The sequence below is a fragment of the Pseudorasbora parva genome, chromosome 16 (assembly GCF_024679245.1).
Source record: "Pseudorasbora parva isolate DD20220531a chromosome 16, ASM2467924v1, whole genome shotgun sequence".
Lineage (NCBI taxonomy): Eukaryota > Metazoa > Chordata > Actinopteri > Cypriniformes > Gobionidae > Pseudorasbora > Pseudorasbora parva.
Genome location: NC_090187.1, coordinates 1420196 through 1435576, shown reverse-complemented (window position 1 = coordinate 1435576; position 15381 = coordinate 1420196). Strand labels below are relative to the sequence as shown.

Below are 15381 nucleotides of genomic sequence, written 5' to 3'. Positions count from 1 at the left end.
TACCCTTCCCACAGATAAAAAATATCAACAGTCATGGTTGATGTTTATTATAATCTGATACCGCAACAATTTAATTCAAGATCGTTCGTTTGTTCGGCTCATTTCAAGCTTCGCTCAGCGTCTTAAACTGAAGAAAGGGCCGACTGTATTCCTGCAGCAGTGAGCAGCGATTTATCACTTATTGACTGTTTAAACCATTTCTGATTAAATTGAACGTTCTTAGAGAGACCGCATTGTCTAGATAACGCGAGATGCTAGTACAGTAACAACAGGAAACTCCAGTACCATACCAAACTAAATAGTGTGTCTGAGGACAAAGGGTGATATTATTTTATATTACAAAATACAACGTAGATACTTTGCTTGCAAATCGTTCACTCGATCCTTCTAGCAAACGTCTCCTTTTCCACCATATAAGTTAAAACCATAGTCATTTGACAAGGCTATTCATTTTGTAAAATATATATTTATACTTTTGAGAACTTAATAGTGATGTTTCTGCATGCTTGTATTTCCGAGTACATCACAGTCACTGTGTAGCCTACTTCGTGACTAACGTTATATAAACATGCAATAACGCTGACGAAAAAAGACGAGTCTAAAATCACTGGAGCGTTCCTGCGGTTGCCAGATTTCAGTCATTTAAACCCTTCAAACAAGAGCTTCTCTGTGAAAAGAACACGTATACTATCTGGTGTTTTACCTAAACTGTTCTGTCAGGACTCACGAGCCGCTTCGCAAAACAACTGAACATCTGAAATCAGCCAATCAGAGCAGAGCTCAACATTAATATTCATGACTCTTCCAAATAAGGACAAAAACAGAGCATTACGTCCTAGGGACGATTTATAGGGTTATAAATGGAGCTGTAAAACTAAATCTGGACAATGTTTGCCCTTAAATAAGCCACACACCCTCTATGTAGATATCAGAGAACAATTGAACATATCGTTTCAAATCATTCACCTTTAACAACGATTCGATTCGTATCACGATTTGAGGTTTTCAATACGATTCAAGGACGTTATTGGTTGATTTAGAACGATACGATCCGAAATGATTCAGTGATTTGAAATCGAATCAGTAACTTTTTAGCCAAAAATGTTCTGAAATATAGAGATCCGGAGGTTGACGTCACGCAGCCTAAACTCCGCCATTTTGGCAGGCAATCAGGGCAACGCTAGAGCGGCTGTAGCATTGGTATCTAAAACATTATTTAAAACCAGACTGTTTAAACCTTACTATTTCAACATGATGGACAGCTTATGTGCACCAGGATGCCAGAACAGGTGGGAGAAAGCAAATGGGATATACAGTAATTGTATCGTAGTAAGTTGTTGAATGCCGTGAATTTCAGTTTATTCTTCATTCTTAACTAACGTTACCTTTGCCTCATGTAAATAATGATAAAAATATCCCAATACTTAATCGTGAATAACATAAGTGCTTATGTATAACATCAAGAAAGGATATTTGAAACTAAGGGTGCGTTCACTCTTGTGATGTTTTGGTTGGATTAAAACGAACCCTGGTGCGATTGCTCGGTTAGTGCGGTTCATTTGAACACATGTGAACGCTGCCATCCGAACCAAACCAGCGGACCGAGAGCGCTATAAAGATGAGTCTCGGTCCGCTTCCAAACCAACTCTGGTGCGGTTCGACTGATATATGAACGCCACACGGACCAAAGACATGTAGACGAACCAAAAACAGGACGTGATGTCACGAGATGAGACGCAGAGTCAGCTGATTGGACGAGGCGGAGAGATCGATCGGTGTATCCAGAATGAGTAACGTTAACGTTAGAGGGCAAACGTAGAGCAACGAGGAAGAGCCTCATCAATATTTGGTCCGACGAGCAACGTTTCGAAAATGCTAGAAAAAACACACAAAAGCAAACCTGGTTCTTCTCATGTTGGCCATTAGTCGGCACAGACGACAGAACGGCGTCTCTTTTCTGCACAACGGAGGAAATCCTGGAGCTGTTTTGAATGTTTTGAACATTTTATGAGCTCTTCGTGAGTTCTCCGCTGGTAAAAATAATGCCATATGTTCACGCATTAAATGATGGGGTTTAATCCGCACACAGCGCTGTTCTGAATGTTCGGTAAGCAGCTCCGACGTCATATAAGCCGACCAATCAGGTTGTGAGCGTCTCCCTGAGCCTTTGGTTCGCTAACTTTAGGGTCGCTGTTATAAATGCCAGTGTGAACGCTGAGCGGACCAGGACTATATGTTTTGTTTTTTGGTCCAGACCAAACGAACCGAACTACAGTGTGAACGCAGCCTTAGACCCTTCTGGAGGACCACAGTTTGAAAACCCCTGCCCTAAACCATAGCTCTCATTTTGAGGTATAAAAAAATGGAAATAAGGATGAAGGCAGAGTAAGAGAGAGGAACGGGAAATAAATAAGTGTGAAGCCGAGCAGGACAGCTAATTAAGTGCATGTGTACAGTTCAAAGCAAACCCATCGCAGCGCGCTCATTAAGAGCGGAGGAAGATGGAGCTGAGTGAATGTAGGGCAGCCTGATGGAGAAGCCCAGATGGGGGCGATGGTCACTCCATCCTGTCCTCAGCTCTGCTCATGTGACCCCATCACACTTCTCTCCCACGCCGCTGACATTAAGATGTCGGAGGCAGACTGGGCTATTGATTTTTCCACTCCTCCATTTGCTCGCTCTTCCCTCTCCCTCGCTCTCTTTCTCCCTGGCTGTCTTGCTCTTTTTCTGTTTTGGACACAAGCGAGGCAAACTTTAGGGGCAATAATCAGCTGAAAAAGTTGGACTCTCTACATTTTTAATTAGCTTTGAAACGAGCAGCTGCTGTGCGAGCGAGGAGGTGTAGGACGCGATCACTACTGACAGATCTCAACACCACTGCAGATACGATCAGCTCGCCGGACAGCAGGCCTGATTGGACACAGACGAGCCGAGTGTGTGTGTGTGTGTGTGTGTGTGTGTGTGTGTTATATATCAGGACTCAAATGTGTATAATGCCATGGGTATGACACAGGTATTACAGGAGAGGGTGAAATATGAGGACATTACCCATGGCCCCACTTTACAAAAGGCTTATAAATCACACAGGAGGAGTTTTTATGAGAAAGTAAAAATGCAGAATGTTTCCTGTGATGGGTAGGTTTAGGGGCAGTGTGTGTGTGTGTGTGTGTGTGTGTGTGTGTGTGTGTGTGTGTGTGCGTGTGTGTGTGTGTGTGTAAATAATATAACAATTACATGTTATAATATCTCCAAGTTATAATATAATATAACAACTGTTTGTTTAAAAAATAAATATTTACATAGTGTCTTTATTCTTATTAATATGTAATACAACTCTTATAAATAACAATTACATATCATATAATAACTTAGTTTTCTCCATGTTATAATTCATAATAAAATAAAGTAAATTAAATATAAAATAAAATAAATTAAAATAAAATAATTAATTAAATAAATAAACAGCGTTGTACCTACAGTGCACCAACAGACTGATTTGACACAGCCAAACTGGTCATAAAATAAATATTGCAAATGTATTTAGCTAAAATTTAACCATATCATATTTCGACTCAACATCAATAGATATACAGTATATTTTGCATAAACCAACAGAAGCAGATTTTTATGAAAATTACTTCCATGACACTCTTGGCTCTAACTCTTGTTTCTGTAATGCATCCACAGATGTTTTACATTTATAGTTTGTAATTATTCTAAAGGATGATTTTTCTTGAAGATTCTCATTAGCTTCTCATTACTGTAATACAGTAATGGAGATCCTGCGCAAACACAGCGCTTGTTGTTTTTTTATTAAAATCAGCAAATTACGGGCAGTACAGCAAATACTATCAGAATGCATTAATAATTTACTATTTAAATATCATCACTGTTTTTTTTTGCATTTTAGTAATGAGAGTTGCTGAGGAAAATTAACTGCTTAAATGACACTAAACTAATTTCACAGTGCAAGAAAATCTTCAGGCTTTATTTTCAATATAAAATATCATTTTGATTTATTTTTAGAAATATGGCCAAATGAGATTCACTCACATAGTAAAATATCGCTATTCATAATGCCTTTATTTTCTTTAATTCGGAAATAAGTCTGATCCATCACATAAACACAGGACATTAATCTGAACAGAACGAGAAATACAGCCGCAGAGAGATAATAGATTATCTGTTAAATTAATGACATCATTCAGCCAATAAACACACACACACACACACACACACACACACACACACACACACACACACACACACACACACACACACACACACACACACACACACACACACACACACACACACACACACACACACAATGAAACTAGTGCTTCTCAAGCCTCTCAAAACAAAGTGTTTAATTCTCAGATCTGAATATTATTATTCTTTTTTTTTTCATATACTGTACTGTGGAAAATTATAAATGGTGTATTACTGCATTATGTAATTTTACTGTCATAAGTTTTTTTTATATATATTTATCATTTATGGAGAGAAAAAAGAAAAAGGACTTTCCCAGAACTGCTTGTGTGACATCACATATGAATATATTTTATATATTTTTTCTTGCATGATGATGCTCAATGTGTTCATGATCATGACTGTAAGATGAATGTCTTTTACCATCAGTCAAGGTTCCACACCTGCTGAACACCCTCTGGCTCCGCCTCCTACAGTAGCCACGCCCCAAACTCTCAGCCTGCTACAGCAGCCACGCCCCAAACTCTCAGCCTGCTACAGTAGCCACGCCCCAAACTCTCAGTCTGCTACAGTAGCCACGCCCCAAACTCTCAGCCTGCTACAGTAGCCACGCCCCAAACTCTCAGTCTGCTACAGTAGCCACCCCCCAAACTCTCAGTCTGCTACAGTAGCCACGCCCCAAACTCTCAGCCTGCTACAGTAGCCACACCCCAAACTCTCAGCCTGCTACAGTAGCCACGCCCCAAACTCTCAGCCTGCTACAGTAGCCACGCCCCAAACTCTCAGCCTGCTACAGTAGCCACGCCCCAAACTCTCAGTCTGCTACAGTAGCCACGCCCCAAACTCTCAGCCTGCTACAGTAGCCACGCCCCAAACTCTCCGTCTGCTACAGTAGCCACGCCCCAAACTCTCAGTCTGCTACAGTAGACACGCCCCAAACTCTCAGTCTGCTACAGTATTCACGCCCCAAACTCTCAGCCTGCTACAGTAGCCACGCCCCAAACTCTCAGCCTGCTACAGTAGCCACGCCCCAAACTCTCAGCCTGCTACAGTAGCCACGCCCCAAACTCTCAGCCTGCTACAGTAGCCATGCCCCAAACTCTCAGCCTGTTACAGTAGCCACGCCCCAAACTCTCCTCCTGTTACAGTAGCCACGCCCCAAACTCTCAGCCTGCTACAGTAGCCACGCCCCAAACTCTCCTCCTGTTACAGTAGCCACGCCCCAAACTCTCCTCCTGTTACAGTAGCCAGGCCCCAAACTCTCTTCCTGTTACAGTAGCCACTCCCCAAACTCGCCTCCTGCTACAGTAGCCACTCCCCAAACTCTCAGCCTGCTACAGAAGCCACGCCCCAAACTCTTAGCCTGCTAAAGTAGCCACGCCCCAAACTCTCAGCCTGCTACAATAGCCACGGCCCAAACTCTCCTCCTGTTACAGTAGCCACGCCCCAAACTCTCAGCCTGCTACAGTAGCCACGCCCCAAACTCTCCTCCTGTTACAGTAGACACGCCCCAAACTCTCAGCCTGCTACAGTAGCCACGCCCCAAACTCTCAGCCTGCTACAGTAGCCACGCCCCAAACTCTCAGCCTGCTACAGTAGCCACGCCCCAAACTCTCAGCCTGCTACAGTAGCCACGCCCCAAACTCTCAGCCTGCTACAGTAGCCACGCCCCAAACTCTCAGCCTGATACAGTAGCCACGCCCCAAACTCTCAGTCTGCTACAGTAGCCACGCCCCAAACTCTCAGCCTGATACAGTAGCCACGCCCCAAACTCTCAGCCTCCTACAGTAGCCAGTGCAGTGTGTGGTATATAATCAATTTAGCGTCACACTAATAACAAGCTGTTTTGAAACCAGTAGGCAGTAGTTCCTAAAAACACCAGCTCTGAGGTGCAGGAGGGCCTAATGCTGAACGACAGGCCACTGATGGAGCACAGCGTATTATTCATTTATAAGAAATCATTTTTAGGCAAAAACCTTGAAGCTTGAAGTATGTAAATCAGGAGTGTGTGTGTGTGTGTGTGTGTGTGTGAGAGAGAGAGAGAGAGAGAGAGAGAGAGAGAGAGAGAGAGAGAGAGAGAGAGAGAGAGAGAGAGAGAGTGAGTGTGTGAGAGAGAGAGAGAGAGAGTGAGTGTGTGAGAGAGAGAGCGAGAGTGAGAGTGAGTGAGTGAGTGAGTGTGTGTGTGTGTTTGCGTGTGCGTGTGCGTGTGTGTGTGTGTGTGTGTGTGTGTGTGTGTGAGGGTTTGCGCCAATGTGCGCGTTGACACAAATCATCTTAAGAAAAACACTTCATTTTTTTCAAGGACTCTTACACTTCTGTTTGGTCATTTGTGAGCAGAGCTGAAATGCAGATGAGTCTGTTTTCTTTTCTCCAGCAGTGGAGCTGAAGGCCTTGATTTCCATTCATTCTGTGACAGCTTCTCTCTCTCTTTCTCTCTCTCTCTCTCTCTCTCTCTCTCTCTCTCTCTCTCTCTCTCAATTAAACGTAATGGCCATCAGCACCTTCCCCTCCAGACCTCCATCTTTAAACAAACATCACTTTATTTATTCATAAACTCATGTACTCATGTTTACAATGCACACTTTTGGACTGTGGCCGTAGTTTTGCATTAAAACATTTTTATTTTTTTTTTGGCCTCGGATGTGCTTAAACTTTGTGGCACATTGTGACCGTGTTGCAGTATTTATGGAGTTCAGAGAGTTGCTGTGTTCTCACATGTTTATCCCCTAGAGCCTCTACTCAATAGCCTAGAAATCTAGACGCCCCCTAGCGGCAGCAGATCTAATCTGCCGTGAGTGTCGTCTCGCAACTCTCAATACCCTTCTGAGCTGTAATCGCCAAACTCTTGCCGGGCCAATCACGTCGTGTATAGAGTCGGTGGGCGGGGCCATAATGACGACGGCCGAGTTGCGTTTGCGTGCTTCTAGTAAACACAGAAACTGGCGAACGGCGGTCTAACGAATCAGCTTTGACCGCGACTCTGGAAGACTTGAGTTAAGCTTTTCTCTGAGAAAAGAACAAAGAACGGCACTGAAGTCATTCTGGAGAAGGGAAGATGTGTTCAGGGTTTAGCCGACCGGATACGGCGAATGTTTAATCAGTCAGCGAGCTCTGCTTCACCGTCGTTGCTCTGGTTGGTGTAGCGCTATCCTATCGCGTGCAGAGGGAGTTTGACAGACAGCCGTTTATCCGCCCCTCGGATTGAGCCGTCAATGGTGAGTTTCCGGACCAAACATCTTGATGTGGGCTATCACCACCTTGTCAGGCTATCTACTCAAAGCTGAGGACATAACCCTATACGATACTATACAGGAACGGAAGAGAGGAGTCAAGCGCTGCACCAGAAATCGGACCAGAAATAAATGACCTAGGTTCTACATTTATAATGTATGCTCTATATAGTATGAATAAGGGTAATATGCATGAAATTCAGATGCACTACATCCGCCATGTTGTTACTGTCATATGATCTACCAGCGGTCAGTTGTGTGCTTTATTGTCATTCACAAATCCTAACCTGTGGCCTCATGGGATGGTAAAGAATCAATCGTAAACTTCAGAATCCCACCGGAAGTAGTAGGTCACTTTATGGAAATATGCATCACTTTGCCAGTTGTTTTAGACAAAGTAATGTATTTACACTAAATTACTCTGCTGCCATTTCCACCTGGATTTGGGCGACCCAAATTGAAAAGCCTCCCATACACACATACAGTGGTCTAGGTTCAAAATGTTGGTGTCATTCACAGGAAACCCTTTAAAGTTACATAAAACACTGCTAAAAGTGATCAACATGTAAGTATATGTTGTGTAAGCTGTTATAACTCCCCAAACTGTCTGCAGGGTCCTAGAGCACACAGGGACAGCTTACAGCTTAGACAACATATACTTACATGTTTATGACTTTTAGCAGTGTTTTATGTAACTTTTACTGTAAAATGACACGAATATTTTGAACTTAGACCACTGTGTGTGTGTATGGGAAGCTTTCCAATTTGGGTCGGCCAAATCTAGGTGGAAATCCCAAAAAATGGTTCCGGAATTTAAGCGGTTAAGTTTACATATAGAAACTTTTCTTCTTTTTCTGTCTGTTCACTACAGCAGCAGATAGTCTCTGAAATGAGCGCATGAAGGGAGCAGATGTGAATCTTTAATGGCTTTACAAAACACCCCGGACAGCCGAGCAGATCCTGGATGGCAGTGCTGAAGAATGATGCAATGCATTTCCTCCTCACAGCGGCCAGATGAGCGCGGCTCACAGGTAAACAGAGACGGATCATCAAATCATTACAGGACACGTACCAACACACAGACGCACGGTGTGTGTTATGGCCATGGGATGAGATGTGGGCTTGGAAAATATTTTTTTTAAAAACAGACGCGGAAGACTTAAAGTAAAGTAAAGTAAAAAGTAGAGACAAGAACATCGAACTTAAAAAAAACAAAAAAAACATCCAGGATATATGTTTGTGTTGGACATATTTGCATATATTTGTCTTGTTTTCTAGCAAAAATATCTGAATATATTGTTGACAAAAAGTTACATTTACCCGGGAAGAGAATTGCGTAAGATATTCAGAGAAAATATTCTTGTGTGTGTTTTGTCTTTGCATTCATAAACTCTTTTCTACTTTTTTTTAGGCATAAACAAAAATATTGTGGAACAAGTGGAATATTGACTCAATCAAGATTGAATCTCTGCATATCCTGTCATTCTGCTTCTCATGTAAATTGGCCTTGTTCAAAGGATATTTAGATATTTCTACTGTAAGAATAAGACAAATATACTTGCAAATATTAGACAAATATATCTATTTTTTGCAGCTGCGTTTAGCAGAGTTTCAGAAAGGAAATAAAGTCAATTTCTACACTGCCATATATGATGAATTAAAGATTATTGCATCTTGTGAATAAATAATTTGCTAATGTTGCTTTGAGTCATCTTTAAATGGATGGAAAGTAATATATTAAATATGTGGTTAAAACAGAGTATTCTGGTAGATTTTTTTTAAATACTCTCTTCTATCGCATTATTTTTAAGATCCTGTGTGATTACACTTATTTTCTACTACAATTTGTGACGCAAAAGGCGCATCATTACATACCACAACTAATACGTTTATATCATGGTAACACTTAACAATAAGGTCCCATTAGTCAATGCTTTAGCACTGTGCAAAACATTAGTAGTACTTTACATTAGTTGTCATGTTAGCGCAAATCCATTAAATAATATTAACAGATGCAACTTTTGATTTTAATAATGTTTTAGTGAATTCAATGGGTGCGTTTACATGCAAACCAGTGAGCTGATAACTCAAAAAAAAAAAAACAGCTTATTGAAATAATCAGTTTTTCCCTTTACATGCAAACCAGTAAACTGACAACGCAAGTAAAGTGCATTTACATAACTTTATTAATAAACTGTGTTATTTCCCTGTAGTGATGTCAAACATAATAATGTCCATATCTGACTCTGAGTTTATCAAATGTTACGTCAGTTGTGATGTTAATAAAGTGTGTTAGCGGGAGATTTACGGCTCATATTATCCAAACGCAGCGTTCTGACTGAACTCTTCTACTGATGAGAACACATCTGAAAGGTAGGGTCGGTAAGAATGATCTAAACACTTTTGTCCAAATTTGTTTAAACTTTCTTTATGTCAATAAATAATTAAAATGTAAGTACTCTGAAAAGGAGAGTATAAAAATCGAGTGACTCTAGACTTTTTCATCTGTAATAAACACCGCTCATTATTTTCGTTCGGGACGAATCAAGTGATTGGCTTGGGCGACTGTCACTCTCTCTCGCTACCATGGCAACCACCGCTTTCGCCATGGTAACAGTGCCGGGTTTTGCAGTCAGCGAAGGCAAACAATGAAAGGAAGACAGTACGAGACAAGGCAATGCACAAGAAGTCTTTGGATAAACAAAGAAATCAAACGGGAGTAAATATCGGCACGGCTTTCCAGCGATGGCGAACTGAGGGCCTCAAGGGCTGAAAAACAACTCATTGCTGGCTGTATATCTGCTGGACATGTCATCTTTCATTCTGATTATACATTTTTTCGGTTTATGTTTTCATGAAGCATGTATCACTAGCACATGAAGATGCCTAATATAGCGAACATCACATTACTGAGCATAAAGTTACAATATTATACACTTAGCCATTAGTAGAGATGATAAATGCTCAATATGCTTAGCTCAAGTTGATCGCTGTCGTGTTGACTTTCGCTAAATTTAACTTTAGATAACAAAATGCATGTGTAAAAGCTAGCACAACGCATCCAGGAAATTTTTCTAGAACTAAGTTAGCTTTAGCCTCTGTCTAAACTCTGTTACCATTTTCACCGGGAACTTTACCTGCACGTTTATTTCCGCCTTTGGTTTGTTTTTATATTCATCATGGAAACTCTTACATGCAAAACACCGTATATGTTACTCAGTATATGTATAATCTTACACGAAATTCATTTTCATCACAGTATAACTGATGTTATTGGAAGAAAATGTATGAATGCAACCCGTGTTTAGCTTTGCCTTATAAATATAACTAGCTCGTTACCGAATCAAACACAAATATATTTTAAACTTTACCAGTATCGGTATTCTAGCTTGATAGTGAGGACTAAAGACATCTCATCTGTTTGTATTCATACTGATGAAGTTAGATGTTTTATTACATGTGATTCTGACATGGTGTGACTACATGCACTCGTCTCAGGTCAATAATGCGTCTGATTGGTCGGTGAGGCGTGTTTGTGTATTTTGGGGGCGTGGCTTTGGAAAGAGCCCAGAAGGGAGAAGGTGGAGTGAATGGAAATAATGAACTGTCTTTAAAACAGTCCTGAGAGGTCTACACACACTCAGTTTTTATACTTTCTTTTTCAGAGTACTTACATTTATTTACATTTTATTATTTATGTATCGATATATAAAGAACGTTTGGTAAAACTTAAATTTAGGGTTCAGTTATTAACAATTAACTAGTGTCTTATGATCATGCATATTACTATGATATTGTCTGTTTATTAGCACTGATAAAGCTCATATTAATGCTTTATTCTGCATGAGCTTATTCTACATCCCTTAATCCGACCCAATACCTAAACTTAAACGCTACAAAAACGACCTTACTAACTATTAATAAGCAGTAAATTAGGAGTTTATTGAGGACAAAGTCATAATTAATAGTGAATATGTGTTTAACATACTAAAGTGTTACCAAAGTTTAAACAAATTTGGAAAAAAAGTTTTTTAAGCAATTCTTCCCTACCCTACCTTTAACAATGTTCTGGGTCTTAAAAGAGTCTGCGTTTGTGATATATGTACATGCAAAACGCTCGCTTTGTCTAGATGTGTTTAAATCTGCTCTAAGTTTGCATTTTTGTCACCGATCACACATGCGCACTTCAATAAGCCGACAGAAAGCAGGTTAATGTGTTTACATGCAGCACTAAATCAGGATAAGAGGCAAAAAACTCAGACCGGTTTATGCTGAGGCCGTTTTATGACCTTACTCCGATAAAAGAAAACGGGTTACTGCGATTACATGACCATGATCATTGTCGGATTATTAGGCATAATCGGCTTAAGAACGCGCATGCAAACGCACCCATTAAAACAAAGATTAATAAATGCTATAGACGTATTTTTCAAATGTTGCTCATGTTAACTAATGGAAACTTAATGTATAGTGTAAACATTATTTTGAATGCACATATGCATGTATTTATTTAAGCCACTTACTGTTAATAATAAGTAATAACACTGTGGTTAATCAATGACAACTATAACCAGCCAAAACACAATGTGACACTTGCATGAAGACGAAGATGGCTCAGACTGTTAGTAAGGATGAATTCACAGGAATAGCTCTGAACATGACTTCAGCATCAGAGTTTGTGTGTGTGTGTGTGTGTGTGTGTGTGTTCGTGTGTTCGTGTGTTCGTGTGTGTGTGTGTGTGTGTATGTTTAATATGTTTAATGCACATATAGAGCATTGTTGAGATTAAAGACGCGGTCAGGAGGGGTTAGACAGGCTTGAGGCGATTTACGTGACCCGAGGGGTCAAAAGTCATCCGCACTAATGTGCAGCCCATCAGACAGCTTAATGTTGACTCTGTGCCTGACCAGTGTTAAATACAGCCGCCTGGAGTGAGATTAACCAACAGCACCACACCATTTAAAGGATTAAAGTAAGAGCCTATGAGCTCAAGATTTCAAACACATTTGGGTCAACTTCAAAGTGTCCCTTCTTTCTGTACTTCATACTGATGATAGACAGCGGCACAACAGTCCAAAGTTCAGCGGGATTATCCTGCATGCTGCATTTAGATACAATGACCTCATCTATCAGTTCACCGATGCCGTAAGGTTCTTCTCTCCAGCTCATACTGTACATCAGGCAGGATGTGAATTATTGGGTGTGGTACATATGATCAGTGTTGGGAGTAATGCATTACAAATAACATGAGATAAGTAATCAGATTACCTAGTAAAGTAATGCATTACAAATAACGAGATAAGTATTCAGACTACCTAGTAAAGTAATGCATTACCTTTAAATAAACAAAGCAGACGATGATGTGCAGCTCTTCAAAGGAGCAGCTGCAGTCGTGTGTGTGTGTGCGTGTGTGTGTGTGTGTGGGGGGGGGGAGGGGGTTCTCTGTTTAGTGTTCCCTAAAAATGCTGAAACTAATATGATTTTATATTGCTGAGCCGATAGAGATGACCAGAAACCAAATTCCAAACAGGATTTAACAGAAAGCATCAAAACACATTCAAACACACACACACAGTCAAATTATGTTCACTGCAACAAAAAAAAACAATAAAAAAACCAAGTGCTGACAAAAATTTGTTTTTTATGAATATAAACAATTGCATCCCAAGTATAAGCCAATGTGAAAAAGGATTAACCGCACTGACCACTGCCATGTCCTGCCACTGACTGCTTTACCAACAGCTGTTAATTAGTTACAATTATAGACTTGTACAAGTGTGAGTACTAGTGTACAAGTGTGAGTACTAGAGAACTAATGTGAGTACTAGTGTACAAGTGTGAGAACTAGAGAACTAATGTGAGTACTAGTGTACAAGTGTGAGTACTAGAGAACTAATCTGAGTACTAGTGTACAAGTGTGAGTACTAGAGAACTAATGTGAGTACTAGTGTACAAGTGTGAGTACTAGAGTACAAGTGGGACTACTAGAGAACTAATGTGAGTACCAGTGTACAAGTGTGAGTACTAGAGAACTAATCTGAGTACTAGTATACAAGTGTGAGTACTAGAGAATTAATGTGAGTACTAGTGTACAAGTGTGAGTACTAGAGAACTAATGTGAGTACTAGTGTACAAGTGTGAGTACTAGAGAACTAATGTAAGTACTAGTGTGAGTACTAGAGAACTAATCTGAGTACTAGTGTACAAGTGTGAGTACAAGAGAACTAATGTGAGTACTAGTGTACAAGTGTGAGTACTAGAGAACTAATGTGAGTACTAGTGTACAAGTGTGAGTACTAGAGAACTAATGTAAGTACTAGTGTACTAGTGTGAGTACTAGAGAACTAATCTGAGTACTAGTGTACAAGTGTGAGTACTAGAGAACTAATGTGAGTACTAGTGTACAAGTGTGAGTACTAGAGAACTAATGTAAGTACTAGTGTACAAGTGTGAGTACTAGAGAACTAATCTGAGTACTAGTGTACAAGTGTGAGTACTAGAGAACTAATGTGAGTACTAGTGTACAAGTGTGAGTACTAGAGTACAAGTGGGACTACTAGAGAACTAATGTGAGTACCAGTGTACAAGTGTGAGTACTAGAGAACTAATCTGAGTACTAGTGTACAAGTGTGAGTACTAGAGAACTAATGTGAGTACTAGTGTGAGTACTAGAAAACTAATCAGAGTACTAGTGTACAAGTGTGAGTACTAGAGTACAAGTGTGAGTACTAGAGTCAACTGAGAGTACTAAAGTACAAGTGTGAGTAGTAGAGTACAATTGTGAATACTAGAGTCAAGTGTGAGTACTAGAGTCAAGTGTGAGTACTAGTGTACAAGTGTGAGTACTAGAGTACAAGTGTGAGTACTAGTGTACAGGTGTGAGTAGTAGAGTATAAGTGTGAGTACTAGAGTACAAGTGTGAGTACTAGAGTCAAGTGTGAGTAGTAGAGTACAAGTGTGAGTACTAGTGTACAAGTGTGAGTAGTAGAGTACAATTGTGAATACTAGAGTCAAGTGTGAGTACTAGAGTCAAGTGTGAGTACTAGTGTACAAGTGTGAGTACTAGAGTACAAGTGTGAGTACTAGTGTACAGGTGTGAGTAGTAGAGTATAAGTGTGAGTACTAGAGTACAAGTGTGAGTACTAGAGTCAAGTGTGAGTAGTAGAGTACAAGTGTGAGTACTAGTGTACAAGTGTGAGTAGTAGAGTACAAGTGTGAGTACTAGAGACAAGTGTGAGTAGTAGAGTACAAGTGTGAGTGCTACAGTCAAGTGTGAGTACTAGTGTAAAAATGTGAGTACTAGTGTACAAGTGTGAGTACTAGAGTCAAGTGTGAGTACTAGAGTCAAGTGTGAGTACTAGAGTACAAGTGTGAGTACTAGAGTACAAGTGTGAGTACTAGAGTACAAGTGTGAGTACTAGAGTACAAGTGTGAGTAGTAGAGTACATGTGTGAGTACTACAGTCAAGTGTGAGTAGTAGAGTACAAGTGTGAGTACTAGAGTCAAGTGTGAGTAGTAGAGTACAAGTGTGAGTACTAGAGTACAAGTGTGAGTAGTAGAGTAAAAGTATGAGAAGTAGAGTACAAGTGTGAGTACTAGTGTACAAGTGTGAATACTAGTGTACAAGTGTGAGTAGTAGAGTACAAGTGTGAGTAGTAGAGTACAAGTGTGAGTACTAGAGTCAAGTGTGAGTAGTAGAGTACAAGTGTGAGTACTACAGTCAAGTGTGAGTACTAGTGTAAAAGTGTGAGTACTAGAGTACAAGTGTGAGTACTAGTGTACAAGTGTGAGTACTAGAGTCAAGTGTGAGTAGTAGAGTACAAGTGTGAGTACTAGAGTACAAGTGTGAGTAGTAGAGTACAAGTGTGAGTAGTAGAGTACAAGTGTGAGTACTAGTGTACAAGTGTGAGTACTAGTGTACAAGTGTGAGTAGTAGAGT

The 15381-nt window shown here is 40.3% G+C and overlaps 1 protein-coding gene across 4 annotated transcripts in view; it reads right to left on the bottom strand.

Annotated features, from left to right (window-relative positions):
- cd276 (CD276 molecule) overlaps positions 1-15381 on the bottom strand; it is a 130645-nt gene that overhangs the window by 56822 nt on the left and 58442 nt on the right. The window contains exon 5 of one of the 4 annotated variants that reach the window (XM_067419766.1): positions 1214-2727. The exons of the other annotated variants lie outside the window; for them this stretch is intronic. Within the exon in view, the coding sequence (XP_067275867.1) occupies positions 2648-2727 (80 nt within the window). The 3' untranslated portion in view covers positions 1214-2647. Of the gene's footprint in view, positions 1-1213; positions 2728-15381 lie in introns of those variants that run through there. 4 annotated transcript variants of the gene reach the window in all.